General features: G+C 38.7%; 1 protein-coding gene across 3 annotated transcripts in view; it reads left to right on the top strand.

Moving 5' to 3' along the window:
- The window catches only part of HDAC8 (histone deacetylase 8), a 117,480-nt gene extending 100,405 nt beyond the window's left edge, over positions 1-17,075 (top strand). For 2 of the 3 annotated variants that reach the window (XM_011998213.1, XM_011998210.1), the window contains one exon: positions 6,699-8,011. In XM_011998213.1, coding sequence (XP_011853603.1) covers positions 6,699-6,786 — 88 coding nt within the window. In that variant the 3' untranslated portion in view covers positions 6,787-8,011. Of the gene's footprint in view, positions 1-6,698; positions 8,012-16,371 lie in introns of those variants that run through there. The other variant, XM_011998211.1, reaches the window with a different exon arrangement.
- Positions 17,076-20,297: the final 3,222 nt, after the last annotated feature.

Below are 20,297 nucleotides of genomic sequence, written 5' to 3'. Positions count from 1 at the left end.
ATCTTCATCCCTGATATGGTCTAGCTTTGTGTCCCCACCCAAATCTCATCTTGAATTGTAATCCAAATTGTAATCCCCACGTGTTGGGGGAGGGACCTCATGGGAGGTGATTGGATCATGGGGGCAATTCCTCTATACTGTTCTCATGATAGTGAGTTCTCATGAGATCTGATAGTTTTATAAGGGGCTTTCCCCCTCTCACTTTGCACTTCTTCCTGCTGCCATGTGAAGAAGGACATCTTTGCTTCCCCTTCTGCTGTGATTGTAAGTTTCCTGAGACTTCCCCAGCCCTGCAGAACCTCTGTAAATTACCTAGTCTTGGGCAGTTCTTTTTTTGTTGTTGTTTAATTTAAGTTCTGGGATATATGTGCAGAACGTGCAGGTTTGTTACATAGTTATACATGTGCCATGGTGGTTTGCTGCACCTATCAACCCGTCATCTAGGTTTTAAGCCCCACATGCATTAGGTATTTGTCCTAATGCTCTCCCTCCCCTGGCCCCCCACCCCCTGACAAACCCCAGTGTGTCATGTTCCCCTCCCTGTGTCCATGTGTTCTCATTGTTCAGCTCTCACTTATGAGTAAGAGCATGCAGTGTTTGGTTTTCTGTTCCAGTGTTAGTTTGCTGAGAATGATGGCTTCCAGCTTCATCCATGTCCCTGCAAAGAACATGAACTCATTCATTTTTATGGCTGCATAGTATTCCATGGCATATATATGCCACATTTTTTTTATCCAGTCTGTCACTGATGGGCATTTGGGTTGGTTCCAAGTCTGCTATCGTAAATAGTGCTGCAATAAACATACATGTGCATGTGTCTTTATAGTAGAATGATTTATATTCCTTTGGGTATATACCCAGTAATGGGATTGCTGGGTCAAATGGTATTTCTGGTAGATCCTTGAGGAATTGTCACACTGTCTTCCACAATGGTTGAACTAATTTACACTCCCACCAACAGTGTAAAAGCATTCCTATTTCTGCACAGCCTCACCAGCATCTGTTGTCTCTTGACTTTACAGCATCATGAGCACAAGCTAATACATTCCCCATTTCATTACAATCTGAGAACTGATAAAAAATTATTTACAAACTTATTCTACCTCTCCTCATTTGGGTCACAGCTACACTACCTTGATAATCACTAGCTCACTTTCGCCCAATGATTAAGGTAACAGAAGCTGCTAATTCATTCTATAAGCCTTGCACTTTGAACTCAGCCCTCTATAAGTAAGGTATTTGTGTTAAATGCTTTTGTTCTATTTAATAAACTCTTATCCTGCCTCTCGGGGTATGGCAGATGTAAAATTACCTGTTGTTTCTGGAAAATGGATGACTCAGACACTAATTAAAGTTACTGTTAATGTTAGCCACAGGTGGAAATGAGGCCAAAGTGAGCCATTCATTTATTCTTCCTAGTTTGATGTGCCTTTTAAAATATTAAATTCAAGAGGCATTAACTGTGTCAGAATGTAGGATAATTAGGAAGAAGGAGATACTGTGCTTCACTGAGTTATCCTGAAACCTCAGTCAGTGAACTCACCCTGCCTGTCCTCAGGATTTGTTTAGGGTTGCAGTGGTGAACTGTTGTTTCCTCTCACCTAATCCTTAGGACTTAAAATTCAGGTAGTTAGAGGGACAGTTCTTATATTCTCCTTCCCTTCTAAACTGATGTCTTTTATGACTGCTGAACTGCACCAAGTAGCCCTGCCATCATGACAGTCCCTCCCACCTTGAGCAAACAAGTCTTCATAGGTATATTGTTTCATTTGTATCAAGGAAGACAGTCTTCTGGAATTCTGTGAGTTTGTGCTGTTTCTCTGATGTGCCTCTTCTCTGGTCTCTTGTTATGCTGACTGATCCCTGCCTCCTGGAGCAAGTGACCTGATTCTTTGGCAGCAGTTGAATAAGTTCTGATGCTAAAACATGCTCTGAAACTCTCCAGAGATAGGAAGACCTTGCTCCTAAATGGAAATCTTGAAAATTACACCCTTTAACATCACTCTGCCCTGAAAAGAAACCCAGACCTGACTACAATCTGGGCTTCATAGGATATTCTAACATCGAAATTCATATTATTCCTCTCAGCTGCTCTCCACCATGCACCCCACCAACCTCTGCCCTAATCCTCTCTCTCCCACATTCTTTAGTCACTGCTCTGTCCCTTCAGTGTAGCCTAGAAAAACTACTGTTTAGGTTTTGCTTCAACATGTTATGGCTTTGAATGACTGTGCCTGACATTGCCATACACCTAGCAGCTGCCAGGACTGATGAGCTGCCTCGTTGTGACGTGTTGACAAGGACTATACAGAGATTTAGTTAAACCCGATATCCAGCACCTGATGAAAAAGCCTGATGTTAAGTTGGCTGGACTTTGCTCTGTGTGCACTGTTAACCCATTGTACTACCAGAAAAGAGCCATGTCCATTGGTACTTAAAGAAGAGCTGAAGGACTGGGCACGGTGGCTCACACCAGTAATCCCAGCATTTTGGGAGGCCAAGGCGGGCAGATCACTTGAAGTCAGAATTTCAAGACCAGCCTGGACAACCTGGTGAAACCCTGTCTCGACTAAAAATACAAAAATTAGCTGGGCATGGTGGCGCGTGCCTGTAGTCCCAGCTACTTGGGAGGCTGAGCCAGATTGAATCACTTGAACCCAGGAGGCGGAGGTCACAGTGAGCCAAGATCAAGCCACTGCACTCCAGCCTAGGTGACAGAGCAGGACTTCATCAAAAAAAAAAAAAAAAAAAAAAGAAGGACTAAAGGAAAAAGGAAAGAACTGCTCAAAAAAGCTATATCAAATAACCAGCTAACAAGTTAATAAGCAAAAGGGCATGTGTGTGTGCCAGGGGCTAAAAGTAATGTGTTTGCCTGGAGGTGATGCAAGTGCCATTGCATAGTGAGCCAGAAGCTAAGGGGTTTGTGTGTGCCAGCTCCCTGTTGAGGGGGATGGGGGAATAGAGAGGGGAGGGAGACCATGTTAAATATGTTAGGGGTAAAGTGGAAAAATATCTATCTTATTTAAATACAGGCAAGCCTCACTAACTCAGCCTAATTAGAGGAAAGCCAGTCTGAATCATGGGATATTTTTAAATGCATTTTTATTACTTTCAAGCACTGGACATGCTAGTAATTCAAACTAGACTAACAGCATAGTACAGCACCTCAGGGAAGGGGCTTTAAGAATCATTTGTAATTAGCATATCAATTATTTGTATGTAAGTGTATATTCACAAAGTGCATAAAAAGTTTATTCTCCTAAGTAGGACAAACATTCCCCAGTGCAGTCCTGTTTACACTATTAATTTGCTTAGCCAGCCCTTTTTGTGCCAAGATAGATGTATGTAAGAAATGCTTATTTCCTCAGGGAAGAAAGAATCGCTTCCCTGTGTTTAGTCCAGTAACTAAGAAGCGGAGCGCCACTTGATTGGTTTGGGATTTCCAGGATATGGAGTTTTGAATTTGCATACAGACTAGAGAGATTTCATATGGAGAAGATCTGGCAGCCATTGCCAGAGATCCAGTTTCCCCATCTGGATTTCATTGACGTGATCTGTATTTCATCAAGCAACAGGACACTGATCCTAAATGATCCACCAGACACTCTAACATAGGCATGTTTAGCATACATCCTGCCCCAGAAAAATAACTGTTAAAATATGATGAGTTGGAGTTATTCTATGTGCAGTACTTAAAAGTAATAAAAATGCGTTTCTTTTTAAGTCCCACAAAAACCATGCAATATCAAGTTAATGATGAAAATCAATCCCCAAACTCTTTCTTGCACACCTCATTGTATGACGGCATTGCAGAGATTTCCAATCATCTGGGAAAGGATATTATATTTTGATGAGCTGCGCCAGGTGCTAACTATATGGCAGGATTTCAGGCTTTGAATCTTAGGAAGGCCCTCAGGGGTAAAGAAGACTGAGGCAAGGGCTAGGGGCATGTTTATTGTTAACAAATCACTATTGTTCACCTAAGTTCAAAAAGTGAGCAATTGAATTGGAAAAGAAGAGGTATCAGTTATATAAGGAAGGTAGAAAATATGATTAGGAAATGAGAAACAGAGATATAGGCCTGTATTCCCACCCATATGTATTAAACTGTGCTCTAGGTAAATTGTGAATTCTTCAAGGCTTAGAGAGTAAAAACTAAGTGCAGAGAGCATAAGCACAAGCAGTAAATATACACACAAATGTTGTAACTATAGTTTGGAATAACTCCAACACTCCCCTTTCCCCCAAGGGCATTGCTATCCAGGGTCTACAAAGGCCAAATAGCTGTTTGGCTTCCAATCTGATTTTTTGCCTAAGAAATCAGAGAAGTCGGTTTCAATTTTAATAATATATTCTCCCAACATCTATATAACAGAAAGGCACTTGTATTTCTGTCCCTTCTTAAAGTGAATTTTGTGTTTGGTGAAAGGTAATAGATTGGCAGCACTGGAAAATGAATTACTGTATTCCCAGAACAGGTATAACCCAGCAGTGACACGATGAAATTTCTCTCTGCCTTTGGGGACCATTAGAATACTATTCAGGAAGTCACTGCTCTGGTGTGCTGTGCTGAACTCACCAGTATCCTAGTGGACTGAAATAATTAACATAGCACTCCAAGGGCCTGACTTGAGGCCATTCATTTATTCATTCAATGTTATGGAGTGCTTACTATATGCCTGATGCTGGGAGAAGACTTTCACAAATGTTATATCATTTAATCCTCACAACAACCCTGTGAGGGAGATAATATTATTGTTTTACAGAGAAGGAAACTGAGGTTCAGAGAAATGATTTGTCCAAGTTGCCATGCAAACACTGGATCCAAGCTTATCTGACTCCAAATCCAGCATTCTCCCTGAACTGAGTGCTGTAGGGGTTGCAAAGGGGAAGAGATGAGACATATGGTCAAATGGTGTGACACAGAGCAGAATGCTCTACACTATGAGCACTCCTGGTGGTTACAGAGCAGTTAAATGACCTACCCCAGATCAAATAGCACAGATAGCCTTAGGATTCATATTCTTTAGGTCTTCTTCCATTTTTTGTGTTTTAACTTAGCTCTCCAAACCAGCCTACCTCTCTTCCCACCCTACCCCCTGCCCAGATAATGTACACTCTGCTTGCTAGGTCGTCTGGCCTCTCAGAATGAAGAGAGCCAAAGACCATTGGGATTTAGTAACAAGAGCATTGCATTCGAATTAGAATTAGTGTTCTAATTCTAGCTCTGACGATTCACTTCAGGCCACTGGTAAGGTGCCATGCAAACACTGGATGACTTTAATTCTGGATGACTCACTTTCCGTTGTGTGAATGAGAATGGTTTACTTCTAAGAGGTATAGTGAGAGATAAGTAAGAATATGCTAAAAATAGTATGCAGCCCTTTCTGTTGCCAAGGTGACACGTAATTGATGAGTAGAATTACCTACTACAAGGCATGTTAGAAAGAGATGCCCGTTAGAATCTATGTTTCTATATAATAGACTCAGCAGTGAGAGAAAAGCTGCCCCTTTAAAATGTTAAGAAATTACGTCACAAAAATTGAAACAGCAAAAGAGATATGAGGTTGTTTGCTGGTTGGTTGGTTGGTTGGTTGGTTGGGGAGCTTAAGGTTTGTCTTTTATTTTATGGATTTGGTGTTTTTTTTGTTTCATGTTTTTGGAAGTTCATGGAACCAGTGCTGCTTGTTTGATGCTAAAAGCAGAAAAAGAAACTTAGAGAAAATTAAATGTCTTCTGAATATGTCCAGGAGGCACCCATGTTCTCCAACAAAATGACACATCATGCTCACTGCAAGGCAACCTCCCTCCTCCCAAATCCCTGCATCCCTGAACCATTTGTAATAGATATTCAGAAGTCACTGAGGCATTTACCATATGCTGCATCCCCTGGCAGGTTGAGTTGTTGCAGAATGAGTCAGCAGTACCTGAGCTCAAATAGGATTGAGAGAATTTAGAGAAAACATACCTATGGAAAGTTGAACGGCTCCCATTTGGGACTGACTAGTAATACTTTGGATCCTTAACACAGTCTGCCTCTCAATCCCATCAAATGCAATAGGTTTAAAATTTATGTCTTAGAAAGGGGTTTTGCTGCTGGCAATAACTTTTCTCAGGCTGACATTGATCATTCAAAGCGTTAGTAGCAAATATTTTTCTCTTCTCTCCCTCTGCATCCTACCCTTCTTTGTTTTTCAACTTTGAATTTCTCATTTCTTTAATCTCTATTGAGGGAGTCTCTAGAGGGTGCTGAGAGTGTCTGTTGGAAAGCATGAAGATGACAAGGCTGGTTTAGACTGGTGTACAAGGTAGAAAGTCAGGAGACTAAACCTTCTGGGAGCATGAACCCATCAGAGGTCTTGCTAGAGGGACAAGTTAGGGTTACCACACTCCACCACCAGTATTGGTTAAGGGTGACTTTAACGCCATTGCTCTGGTATCCCATTGCCCTGAGATGAATCTTTTAGGATATTGATTATCTAAATAACAACAACAACCAAAAAAAAAAAAAACATGTTCAGCCCCTGATATTAGAGGTAAAGAAGCACCAGTGAAAGATCTCAAAGGCACACAGTAGAAGCTATGGTCTACCCTGATGGAATCAAAGAAAAGAGAATAACTCTATGATTTTGTTCTTGGGCTTTTATTTTATCCAAAAGCATCATTAATGTCACCACCCTGGCTTTTATTCTCCTCAGGCATGAACCCCCTGCCCCAAATCCAGGCCTGTGGAAGCAGCTGCCACAGCTTCTCTTCCTCATTTGCATAGCCTTGTCTGAAAACTAGACTACTGAATACTGAAGGATCAGGTTTCTCATCAAGAAAACTGCATTTTAAATGAATATCTTGTATGTTTATAGGGAAGTTACTAATGTAGTGTAAAGAAATGCCTGTTCTCCCCCTCCTTTCTGGATAAGAGATTTTATACTTTCACAAGATGAAAAATTAATGATTTGCGGTGTAGCAAACAGTACTGTTACAGTGGTTAGGGAAACTTTCCCAAAAGCAATCTGGAGTGACATTTCATTCATTTATTCATTTAATGACTATTTATTGAATGCTTACTATGTATAAAGTATTGATTCTACCCTCAAGGAAGTTAGTGGAAATTTTAAAATGTTAGATAAATAAATAGAGATTGATTTTCATATTCACACACATTTAAATAAATAAAACATAGAAAATTGTAAGAACCATAAGAGATAGAATGCTGTGGGTATTCAAAGAGAGAAAATACTTCAGAAAAAGGCGTAATTGAGGAGGTAACATTTGATCTGGTTTCTAAAGGGTAGCTAATTACTCTGTCTTTACAAAGTGTGTGAATGTATATGAGTGTTTATAAAATCTGGGTCAAGTTTGAATATACAGAGATTGTAGGGAAGGATGTTCTACACACAGGGTACAGCAAGATCAAAGTTGGGAGAGGCTGAGCTATGCACAAAGAATAGCAGTGGTTTTAGTTTGGCTGGACTGTAAAGTGCATGAAGGAGAAGTTGCAAAGAAGATTGGAAACGTGGGTGGGAACCACATCATGGAAGAGCTGGAATTCTTAGCTATGAAAATTTGTACCATATTCTGTAAACATTTTGGGAGCCACTGAAGGTTTTAGAATGAGGGAATCATAAGATCAAAGCTTGCTTGGGAAGGTTAACACTCTTCCCAGTAAAGTTTTGGCAACAGCGTCTGCTGTTATATTGAAATAATGTGGGTAAAGTGACTGACATAGTATCTGATGCATAGTAGCTCAGTAAGTCATGGAAGCAGATATATTGTAGTGGTTTAGAGCAAAAACTCTGGTGCCTGAATGCCTGGGTTCAAAAACCAGCTCTGCCACTTAATAGCTGTGTGATTTTGTACAGATTTCTTAACCTCTCTGTATGGTAGTTTCCCTGTCTGTAAAATAGGATTAAAAATAATACCTGTTATGAATTATTATGAGGGTCAAATGAGCTAATACATGTAAAATACATAGAACAGTGCTCTATTCTGAATAAAGTGCTCAATAAATGTTGGCTGTTGTCATCATTATTATCATTCTCATTCATGGAGTAGATAAAATTTAAGCTCGCCTTTAAAGAATGGCTATGATGTAGACATGTAGAAAGGTAACTTTCAGGCACAAGTAAGTACATGACAAAAGGCATACTTGCAAGAAAATACAAGGTGAGTGAGGTGAATAATGGAGAGTTCAGTTTGCCTATAGAATAATATAGGTTAAGTTGTTATTGGAAAATAAGATTTTAAAGGTAGGCCATAGTCAGATTACAAAGCACTTTGGATCACAACCTAAGAATATTAAGTGTCTCTAAAGACAATGGAGGGATGTAAAAGGTTTTTGAATTAAGAAGTAACTTTATCAAAACTGTTTCCCTAAGGAAAATTAATTTGATGGTTATGTGTATGAAGGATTGGAGAGGGAAGAGACTTGAGGCAGGGAAACTGATTAGGAAGCTATTGGTATAATCCATGAAGGTGGTCATAAGGGCTAGATTAGAGTACTGCAGTGGGAGTGGACAGGAAGGAATAGGAGAGAGATTGGTGGAAGACTGGTAATTGGAGAGGAACAGGAAAAGGGAGGGATCTGAAAGGGTGACTTTCAAATTCCTCAGTTTTGAACATGGGTAACTGAAAAGATGGACATCATTAACAGAGATAGGGAATAGAAGAGGTAAGATGACAAGTTTAGCATGGTCCAAATGTAGCTGTAAATCACAGCTGACTTCTCTTCACAAATTGACATATCTAATCCTAAAATGTATCCAGAAATCTGACCCAGAATAGCAAAAGCAATCTTGAAACAGAAGGACAAAGTTAGAAAACTCAAACTTCTCAACTTTAAACCTTACTACAAAACTACAGTAATCAAAGCTGTGTCGTGCTGGCATGAGGACAGACATATAGATTAATGGAACAGAGTTCAGAGTCCAGAAATTAACCCCCACATTTATAGTCAATTGATTTTACACAAAGGGGCCAAGACCATTCAATAGGGGAGAGGACAGTCTTTTCAACAAATGATGATAGGACAACTGGATATATCAATATATAAAAGAATAAAGTTGGAACCTTACCTCACACCATACATAAAAATTAATTTAAAAATAGATCAAAGACTTAAATGTAAGAGCTAAAACTGTAAAACTCTTAGATGAAAACATAGATGTAAATTTTCATGATGTTGGAATAGGAAGTGGTCTCTTGGATATGACACCAAAAACAAGCAAAAAAAGAAGAAATAGATAAACTGAATTTCATCAAAATTTAAAACTTTGTGCTGCAAAGGACACTATCAAGAGAGTGCAAAGATAATCCACAGAATGGGAGTAGATATTTGCAAATCATGTGTCTGATAAGAGACATATTTAGAATAAGAACTCTTACAACTCCATTTTAAAAGATAACCCAGTTTAAAATGGGCAAAGGGTTGAAATAGATATTGTTTCAAAGAAGATATACAAATATCCAATAAGCATGTGAAAAGATATTCAACTTTATTACTAATCAGAAAACTGCAAATCAACCACAGTGAGATACTACTTCACACCCACTAGGATGGTTATAATTAATTTAAAATGAAACAAAACAAAAAATAGCAAGTGTTGGTGAAGATGTGGAGAAATTGGAACCTTCATATATTGCTGATGGGGATGTAAAATGGTGTGGCCACTGTGGAAAACAGTCTAGCTGTTCCTCAAATGGTTAAACATAGAGTTGCCACATGACCCAGCAATTCTACTCCTAGGTATATATCCCCAAGAGAATTGAAAATGTGTCTACACAAAACCTGTACATGTATATCTGTAGTAGTATACTATAGTGGCATTATTAATATCAGCCAAAAAGTGGAAATAACATCAACTGTTAAATGGATAAAATGTGGTCTATCCATGCAATTGGATATTATTCAACCATAAAAAGGAATGAAGTACCGATACATGCTACAACACAAAAGAACCTTCAAGACAGTCACAAAAGAAAGCATTATATGATTCCACTGATATGAAAGGTTAAAATTAGACAAATTCATAGAGACAGAAAGTATATTAGTGATTGCCAGGGGCTAGGGGTTGAAGAGTGGTGGGAATAGATAGTGACTGGTAATGGGTTCAGGGTTTCTTTTGAGGACAATGAAAATATTCTAAAATTCATTGTGATGTTGTGTGCACAACTCTTTGAATATGCTAAAAGCCATTGAATTGTACACTTTAAATGAGGGAATTTTATAGTATATGAAGGTCAATAAACTTATTTTTAAATTACTTTTAAAATATATATATTTTTTACTGGAACTGTAGCCCCTGATAACTAGCTGCAGATTCTTTAGTAGAATCAACTGTCAGTTGCTTCTAAGAAGTTTGAAAAAGATAACAGAGAAAAGGCTTTTGGATATGGTAATCTAGAGGTCTCTCTACCTTTAAGAGAGCAATTTCAGGAGAGCAGTAAGATCAGATTCTGGATTGCAAGAAGTATGTATAGGTGGCCAGTATGTGGATAAGTTGGACAATGCTGAGAAGGGGAGGGATAGATGGGCAACTTGTAACTTATAACCTACAGGAACTGAATCAGCAGGAATTCAGGGACTGAAGATGTAAGAAAAGAGCTCATTGGTGATACATGACCCTTAAAGCAACAAAAGAGGATTTAGTGCTTAGAGGGATAAATTAAGCTGGAAGGGGAGAAGAAATATGATGGAGGACATTTTCAGGTAGAGAAAAGAGGTAAAGAAAGGCACTCATTACACGTAGCTTCAACCAGTTCTGTCCAGTATGAGGCAGAAAAATTTGATCCAGAAAGATACACAACAAACTTAATCAGCAGTTACCTCTGGGGTGGAAGTTGAGATGGAAACAGGGAGATTTTTCACTTTTATTTGATAGACCTTTATTTATTTATTTATTTATTTATTTATTTATTTATTTATATGATACTGTGTCTCACTCTGTTGCCCAGGCTGGAGTGCAGTAGTGCAATCTCAGCTCACTGCAACCTCCGCCTCCCAGGTTCATGTGATTCTCCTGCCTCAGCCTCCTGAGTAGCTGGGATTACAGGTGCCTGCCACCACGCCCAGCTAATTTTTGTATTTTTAGTAGAGACAAGGTTTCATCATGTTGGCGAGGCTGGTCTCAAACTCCTGACCTCAAGTGATCTGCCCACCTCGGCCTCCCAAAGTGCTGGATTACAGGCATGAGCCACCGTGACTGGCCATGTTTAATTTTTTATATCAAGAATGTCCTCTCATTATATTTGTATTTTTCAAAAATTAGATTAGCTGCTGTATGAAATGTAATTCTTCATCACTTGGAGGTAAAGTGAAAGATGGCCAAGCTGTAGAGAGTGTGTGGCCCATATTAATCACTCAATTAGTGTTTGTAGAATTTGTTGAATTGGAGTTATAAGCATAAACTCTAATGGAAACAATTCACTTGATTTCTCAGCTTCCTCCAGCAGAACAGAGAGAAAACTCTGATGGTGTGGTTCATCCAAGGGCTTAAGGACCAACAAGGCAAAAATGGCAAAGGTATGAGGGAACTAGGGTACTAAAGTAAGTTTTCAAAATGACTAATTATATTCTCCAGAATGAGTAATGAAGCATATGAAGTCAAAAGATAGGCTGACCTGGGCATGATGGCTCACACCTGTAATCCCAGCATTTTGGGAGGCCAAGGTGGGAGGATCACTTGAGCCCAGGAGTTCGAGTCTAGCCTGGGCAACAAAGTGAGAGCCCATGTGTACCCCAAAAATTTTTAAATTAGCTGGATGTGGTGGCCTATAGTCCCAGCAACTTGGGAAGCAGAGATGAGAGGACTGCTTGAACCCAGGAGGTCAAAGCCGTAGTGAACCATGATCATGCCACTGATCTCTAGCCTGGGCGAGAGACTGAGACCTTGTCTCAAAAGAAAAAATATTTATACGATGGTGTACTTTGAAAATAGGGGGAAAACAACTAGGGAATAGAAGTTACAGTAAGAATAAACAGGAAATGCAATAGGAATTGGAAAGATAGAAAATTGTAGATGGAGAAAGTAGTTCAGAGTTCAGGATCTTAGAAGAAGAGCAATTCCAAGTGCTTCTTTATCAGGCCCCAAAGTGTGTCTATGATTAGGAATAAAGTAGAGTGCAGGTGGACATCACTATTGTTGAAAAGATAAAGAAACTGTGATGTTAGAGAGTTAGGACAGGCATAGGGGAAAGAATAGATCTCTTGTTCAATACTGTGAACCCATTGCCCAACCTAGTACCTATAGTAGGCATTCAATTAACATTTGTTGAATGAATGAATGAAATGAGTGAATGAATGAATATTATAGCATTTATCACAATTACTTGTTTTCCTGTTTTCTTCCCCTAATGGACCAGAAGCTTCTTGAGTCTTGCTTATTTCTGTGTCTCTAGTTTTTGAATCAAGGTTTGAGTGAGGGAATGAATATTGAACTGCAGAAAATGATGACAAGGAAAGGGAGAATGAGAAAAATTGTGAACGAGGTGCTAAAATCCCCAAGGGAGGTGAAAGATAAGAACTTTGATAGTATTTGAGTAATATTATCAAATGACATTGACTCAAAAGAGGGAGCGATTGACGAGAGGAAAGAATGTTAGATTTGGAAATGGCAATAGGAAAAATAATATTCCAATTTTTCTTTTCCCATCCTGGGAATTCTGGAGGAATTGACACAGTGTTTTCTTCTTTGATGCTCCACTCCTACTCTGTCAATTAGCCCTCCCAATTTTTTCCAAATTTACCTTACCTTGCTTCCTGCTGCCATTATGACTAGAATGCTTCAATACCCTTTTTGCCAACCCCTGTGGGGTTGACTTTGTCACTTTGACCTTATATGCAACAGCAAAAAGCTAAGTTCCTAAGCATAATTTTTCAGCAACATTAGTACTTACCTCTTACTTCTCCAATGGTTTCCATTTGACTGTCAAATCAAATGAAAACTTCCAGTCTTGAATTTAAAAGTGTTCACCATCCAGCCCTCTGTAAGCTGCCCTTACTTCAGTTGCTTTGAAGTTTGCACTATGTACAAAATGCCCTACCTTTCTCAAAGCTTCTTATCAACCTTTTCAATACCCATCCAGAGCCCTCTTTATCAGAACTCCTTGAGGACTTATTTTCCCTACGTGGCTGTAATCAAAACAACTACTCCAGAAACACCTGCCTGCCTTTATCCTTTCCTCTCTCCTAAATACCAAACACTCACAAATGTTATATGTATATGCTTTTCTTGTGTGTCATTCTCTATTACCCCATCAATTCTACCATATAAATTTCTCCCAAATCTGTCTCTTCCTCCTTATCCTTGCTGTCACTGGCCTGGATGGTTGCAAAAGCCCTCATCAACCTTCAGAGTATCCTACAATAGAGCTTCAGTATCTTTAAAATGGAAATCTAATTATGCCTTCAAAGCACACACACACAGATGCACACATGCACCCATACAATGTTTGAGACATTTTGTACCCTTTAAGCAAAAGTCCAAACTCATTAGCCTGCCGGGTATATATAGCCCACGTTTACCTCTCTAGCCTCATCCCACCACTCCTGCTGTCAAGCCTGCATGCTCCTGTGTGCATACTTCCTTCTCTGGACTTAGTCCCCTACCAGTAACCCCACAATCATCTCTGCCTCCAAATTCCCTATCGTCACCCTACATACCTATAAATTTCTACACTTTTTTAAAAAACTTTTATTGCACAATAATCACAGATTCACAGAAGGTTGCAAAAAAATGTATAAGAAAGTCCCAGGTACCCTTCATCCAGCCTCCCCCAATGTTGACACCTTATACAATTATATTACAGCATCAAAATGAAGAAGTTGATATTGGACATTGGTACAAGCCATGGAGCTTATTTAGATTTCACCAACTATACATGCGTGTGTGTGTGTGTGTGTGTATGTGTGTGTGTGTGTAGCTCTATGCAATTTTATCACACATGTAGCCTTGCATAACTACAACCACAATCAAGATACAGATCAGTACCATCATCACAAGGCTCCCTCATGCTATGCCTTTGTAGTTACATCCATCCCTAACCCCTGGCAACCAACTAATCTATTCTCCATCTCTGTAATTATTATTTTGCAAATGTAATATAAATGGACTCATGCAGCAGACAATCTTTTGAGATTGGCCTTATTGACCCGGCATAATTCCCTTGAGAGCCATCCAGATTTTTTTGCATGTATCAATAGTTTGCTCCTTTTTATGAATGAACAATATTCCAGTGGCATGGTTGTACCAGTTTGTTTAACCATTTATCTGTTGAAGTGCATCTGGGTTGTTTCCAATGTATGGCTATTACAAATTGAGCTGCTATCAACATTCATGTACAAGTTCCTACACAAAAATCAGTCTTAAATTATCTGGAATACATTGCCCAAGAGTACAATTACTAGGTCATATGGTAAATCTATTTTTAGTTTTGACAGGAACTGCCAGACTATTTTCCAGAGTGGCTACATCATTTTACATTCCCACCAGCAAGATATGTTTATGATCTGGTTTCTCCACATCCTTACCAGGAATCATTGTTACCATTTTTTCAGTTTAGCCATCTTGAGAGTTGGCTCACTGTAGTTCTCATCTTTTAGGACCTAAGTCAAGAGTTACTTCTGTAGAGCCTTTTTAAAATCCTCAGGAAAAGTTGATTATTCCCTACTCTGTGCCATTTCTGACACTTCATTTATCGTTGTATTTTAATTATTTATTGACATAGTCTGTGTCTTTCCCTCTATTTCCGGGCTACATGAAGCTAGGGGTTGTGTCATATTCATCTTTGTTCCTGCAGCATCTGGTACAGTTACATGCTGGGCACACAGTGGATGCTCAGGAAAATGTGTGGTAAGTGAGGGAAAGAATGAATGAACAGAACATTAGTCTTGTTGCCTCCCCCTCCTCCTACTCCTTAAGCTAGAAACCTTTTTAGAACAGACATCACGCCTTCCTCTGTGTCTCCCAGCAGCAGCTAACAGGGTGCTCTGTACGTGTAGATGCTCAATAAATGTCGTCTAAACTATTCAGTTAGCTTATCTTCCCTCTGCACCCAGGAGATAAGCATATGAAAGAGAGAATAGGCCCAAGTATCCTTGTATTAAGGATCATATGTCATTATTTTTATAATATTCTTATAATCTCTACAATCACTCAATATTCTTCTGTGTAGATGAGAAATCAAAACAAAACAGTCCTTTGAGTCAAAGAATGCCTCTGTGGGTGAGCACTATTCAATAATTTCAGTACCCTTGTTACATATGGATTTGGGAGGATGGCTTTTTATGTTCCTGAATTCCTTTTGCATTTTCAGAAAGATCTGGGATATTTCTGGTCTTGCTGCACTGGTGTAATTTGACATGTTGATTATGAAGAGGTCATTAACCTCAACATTTCTGATCACTTTTTGACTCTGTATTTTCTCAACTCTGATGTATGTTAATTTGCACTTGTTTATACGTCTCTGTAAGAGTTATTCAGGCCCTTGAGGGCTGGTATATATTCTGTCTGGAAAGTAGATTGTAAGCCCCTTGAGAGCAGAGACTTTATAACTCCTAGGAATGTATTCTGGACACTGTCAGTGTTCAATTAATGATAATACTGAAAGCTTGACTAAGGTCGTCTGTCACATTGACATCTTCCTTTTCATCTACAAGTGTTCTATCAAAAATAAAAGGTAGGTTGACTTGGTAGCATTGAATGATTCTATCCAAAATTATGCTCATTGTTACACTACAATTTGTTCTTTAGGGTGCTTTCAGATTTATAATTTTAGATCAGTTGTTACAGTTCCCTTCCCTATAATACCCTGGTTACATATGCATTAGGGAGGATTGCATTTCATAACCCGTTAGTCCTTTTGCATAATAAAAACTTACCTGATAACATCTATGCTTGTAAAGCATGTAATTCTTCTCCCCAGCCCCCACTGAGAACCAGGTGATTAAACTCCAAGTATGGTCCTAATCTTAAATAATCAGAAAGAACCCTTAACGACTATTCAGTATATATTTTATTTCCCCAGATTTTAAAATGGACTAAATGTGTATACTATGTCCTATGGCTGTTGAAGTTAAATTAATATGAATATTTCAAGGAAGTCTGAATTTTAAAACAGAAGGACAGATGTGTTCATTGATGAGGATGGAAGTAGAGGGAATTATTTTGCAAGTCGGGTTTATTAAGGTATCGTTTACATATAGTCTGATTCACCCTTTTTAGGTGGAAAGTTTGATGAGTTTGACGGGTTGTGTTTTTTTCCCTTAACTATTTGCTAATTCAGTTATACCTCTAACTTGCCCCACCACCACCACTACCCCTAGACCAAACTGACCTATATTTTTCTGATATTTTGTATCCTTTCTATTTTATATAGTGTACTAAAGGAAGTATACCAAGCCTTTAATCCCAAAGCAGTGGTCTTACAGTTGGGAGCTGACACAATAGCTGGGGATCCCATGTGCTCCTTTAACATGACTCCAGTGGGAATTGGCAAGTGTCTTAAGTACATCCTTCAATGGCAGTTGGCAACACTCATTTTGGGAGGAGGTGAGTATAGAGGAAGATTACCAGGAGAATTTGTTGACCTTCCTCCACATTTTGTACATTGGCACTGAACTTGGAAAACTTGGCTTTCTTGGATTGGATAATACCAACCTACCTGAAGCCCAGAAGCCTGAGTCAATAAAATCTGCCACCTCCACAGTTCAGCATAAGAAAATACTCTGACACACTTCTCAGCTTAGCATGTGCATTGACTTCTTGGCACTCTAAAGTCTAAATTTCAATTCCTGAAGCAAAGATCCTCTGGTTAAAGGTTACCTCGAATCTTAAGAATATAGGATGTTAACCCCAGTAGACTGATCCATCTTCTCTCAGTGTAGTATTTGATTTTCAGTTCTAGTAATCATCTTTTGGGAACATGTCACTGAAATTCCAACTCTACTTGTATGTAAGTAGTAAACACACAAATTAATTAAATAAGCTGAATTCAAGAATGACTCTTCCCCCAAAAAGCGTGGATTTGTTATAGTGAAGTAAAATTGAGAGATCTGTAGTCTCTTGGGCATTCTTGCCTTTGGTGTGTGCTGATTATTTGTATTACTTAGCCAAAAGGAAGCCCAGTCTATTCAGTAGAAGCATTTATACATTTGAGAATGGAACTTGTCACAACATCTACCACCTTTAAAGATGTCTTGCTTAAAATCTTCTGTCTACCTACCTAGCATAATCTTTATTTCATTGGATGAATAGATTGGTGTGTTAAAATAACATGGTCAAGCAGATTGAGCTTAAAATGCATATATTATAGAAGAGCTAATTGTTGGTTGCTTTGTTAACCTGTTAGAGGAAATTGTGGGGAGGCCTTATTAAATGAGTGGGCATTCAACACAAGTACACAAGCCTGGTCCTTTGGCAGCCTCAAACTCTAGAAGGCTCAAAATTAAAGGTACTTACAAGAGACAACCTCTTATGAAAAGCTGGCAAGAAATATATTAACTTCAACTGAAGAAAAAGATAAAATTGATAAGTACTGTGTGACATATTACTTTCCTTGACAGCACTAAGGATGGTGATTATGATACAGGTACAGCTAAGGAGGGGGAGAGACCTTTCTACTATATACATCAGGTTAGAACCTGACTTTTGTTTGAGGCTATAGTCTTTACATTAAAAGCCTGTTAGCATGCTCTAAAGCCTTTTTGCTTTTTTAGCCCAAAGTTTTGACATTTGAATATATAACTCTACTTAGGAAATATGTGTATTCCTGAAAATGCTTGTGCATAAATGGAATTTTTGCAAATCAAATCATATTGTATATGTACCAGAGATAGTTTACTACCTAAGCAAAACCTATAGTGACCTTTTTTGAAATTAAATATACCAAATAAGTTTATCTTATAAATTCGAGTTTTTCCATGTCGGGAGTATTTAAAGTAATACCTGTACTATTTAACTGAAATTCTCAGCCCCTATTAACACACAGTTCGTAAAGAGAGCCACATCCCCAAGCTTCAGTGGACCCCATTGAGGCCTAAAAGACATACTCAAAGCATCCGTGACCTTTCAAATAGTAGAAAAGCTTAAGAAAAGGGTGACCATATGTCCTAGTTTATACATGTTATCCCAGTGTAATGATTAATAGTGCCCTCTTTTACTTTTAAAAGTATACTATTTTGTATGATAATTTATATGGTCACCCTATCTAAAATCGACCAGATTCTGTTTCCCTTAGGCTGCATTGAGATTAGGAAATCATTCCATTTTACCTTTATACTCTTAGAATTTAGCTAAAGGCCAATGTTTGAATGCTTGCATGGCAGAGCACATCTATTCAGCACAAAAATATGCTGATTATTAGCCAGTATAATATGGCTGTTGGGTGATTGTGACAGGACCTGATGAGATGGGTCAGAGCATCCATCAACGGTCCCTTCCTCATCTCACTCTCTTTGATCTCTGCCACCAGGCCTATGTTTTGTGGCAAAAAGGAATGCTGATATTAAAAGAAGGAAGTCTGTTTTTGTCAGCATTTTCCTTTTCTGTTTCCTGGGTTTTTAGGGCTAGATCTGCCAATAGTTTTAAAATACAAATCACATTCAGCAGTCATTTTATAGAATTGTTGCAAAATTCATCACAGAAATCTTTCCATTGGGTAGATCACCTCAAGAGATCTGGATTCCAGAGATCTGAGTCTTGCTGATGGCTCTTGATGGAACTGAGGAGTTTGGATTCCTCAGGTACATATTTTTGGAGAGATGAGAGCCTCTTTAATCTTTGCAGACCTTGGACTGCCCAGTTTTACACTGTGCATGATTTGACTGGTCCACCAAAGTCTGCCTAATAGGTGGTTTAAAAATATCACAAAGGGATATTTAGGGGAAATTCTGCAATTTGAGGTTGTCTTTTATTAAAACATTTTTCTCTCTTTCTTTACCCTCCTTCCCTCTCCTGCTGTTTTGTGACTATTCTTTCCTAACTTCACAATTCTTGATGGAGACAGGAGGCTATAACCTTGCCAACACGGCTCGATGCTGGACATACTTGACCGGGGTCATCCTAGGGAAAACACTATCCTCTGAGATCCCAGATCATGAGGTAAGTAAGGCTCTGACAAGTCCTCTCTTCTTTAAGGGGAAGAGCTGAGTCATTCCACCTAATCAAAATCACGTCCTCACCACTCAATACCGTTTTGTTGAGAGACACTTCAATAACAATAACACACTGTCTTGGCAGAATAGTGGACTCTTGTTCCAAAATATCCAAGACCTTCTGCCTTTTTTTTTTTTTACAAGAGATCTCAAAGGCCAACCAACTTTAATTTCTCAATTAATTACAGAGACTGTGGGAAGGGGTCACCTGTTCACACAAAGAATTCTTTGGAATATGTGCATATTTTTATCCCCTAGCCTCAAAAAGGAAGGGGCTATTTTTTAAATGTGAAAGCTGGATTTTAATCTATTTTTTAAAGAAGTTTCATAGGTGGTATGTGGCACATGTTCTTTGGTGGTAGTCCTGATCTCTCAATTTTCTTTGACCAATGTAAAATTCAAGGAACCCATAAGCGCTACAAACACCATTGCTGGTGTTTTTCTAGCAATTAGTGGCACACAGAGGCTGGAATGGGACCATCCAAAATGTGAAACATCATTTGAGCCCTTGCCATTTTCTTTAGTCATACAAGATGGGCTTTATGTTTTCCAAAGCAAAGATGTCTGTTCTAGTTTTCCCAAAACAAGTTCACAGAAAGCTGTCTGGGACCTGTGAGTGTGCTGATAATCCCTAATCCAAAGGCATACCTTTGTTCCTACCTATCACCCCAGTTCCCCTGCAAGCAGGAACCATGTTATAGATTAAGATGTATAACTACAGACCTTAGACTGGATAACTTAAAATAACAAACCGGTACATGCAGCCCCACCTTCTCAAGCTATTTCCCAAGGATTAGGGATGCCGCTTTAGTTTTAATGTTATGAATTCTGACAGATACAGTAGCTGTACACTTGGGAGCATGATGCTTTTTAAAGTTGCTATTATTTTTTAAAAATTAGAAACAACTTAAACTAATTTTCTTCCAATTTTCTCCTAACCTCAGGTGAGGTACAATATGTATCTCAGAAAAACCATTCAATATGTCTAGAATACAAATAGAAGGTACACTATAATTTGAGACAATTTGCTGATGTCAGGGTTAATAGAAGTCTCTTTTCTTGGTTTGTCTTACCTTTATTCAGTATTTGGAAGCTTAATGAAATATAAAGGTAAGTGCTGTGAACAAATGTAATCGCTGTTATTGCTGTG

The sequence above is a fragment of the Mandrillus leucophaeus genome, unplaced genomic scaffold (genome assembly GCF_000951045.1).
Source record: "Mandrillus leucophaeus isolate KB7577 unplaced genomic scaffold, Mleu.le_1.0 Scaffold561, whole genome shotgun sequence".
Classification (NCBI taxonomy): Eukaryota; Metazoa; Chordata; class Mammalia; order Primates; family Cercopithecidae; genus Mandrillus; species Mandrillus leucophaeus.
Note: the sequence above shows the minus strand (reverse complement) of the source record. Positions and strands in the feature narration are given on the sequence as shown.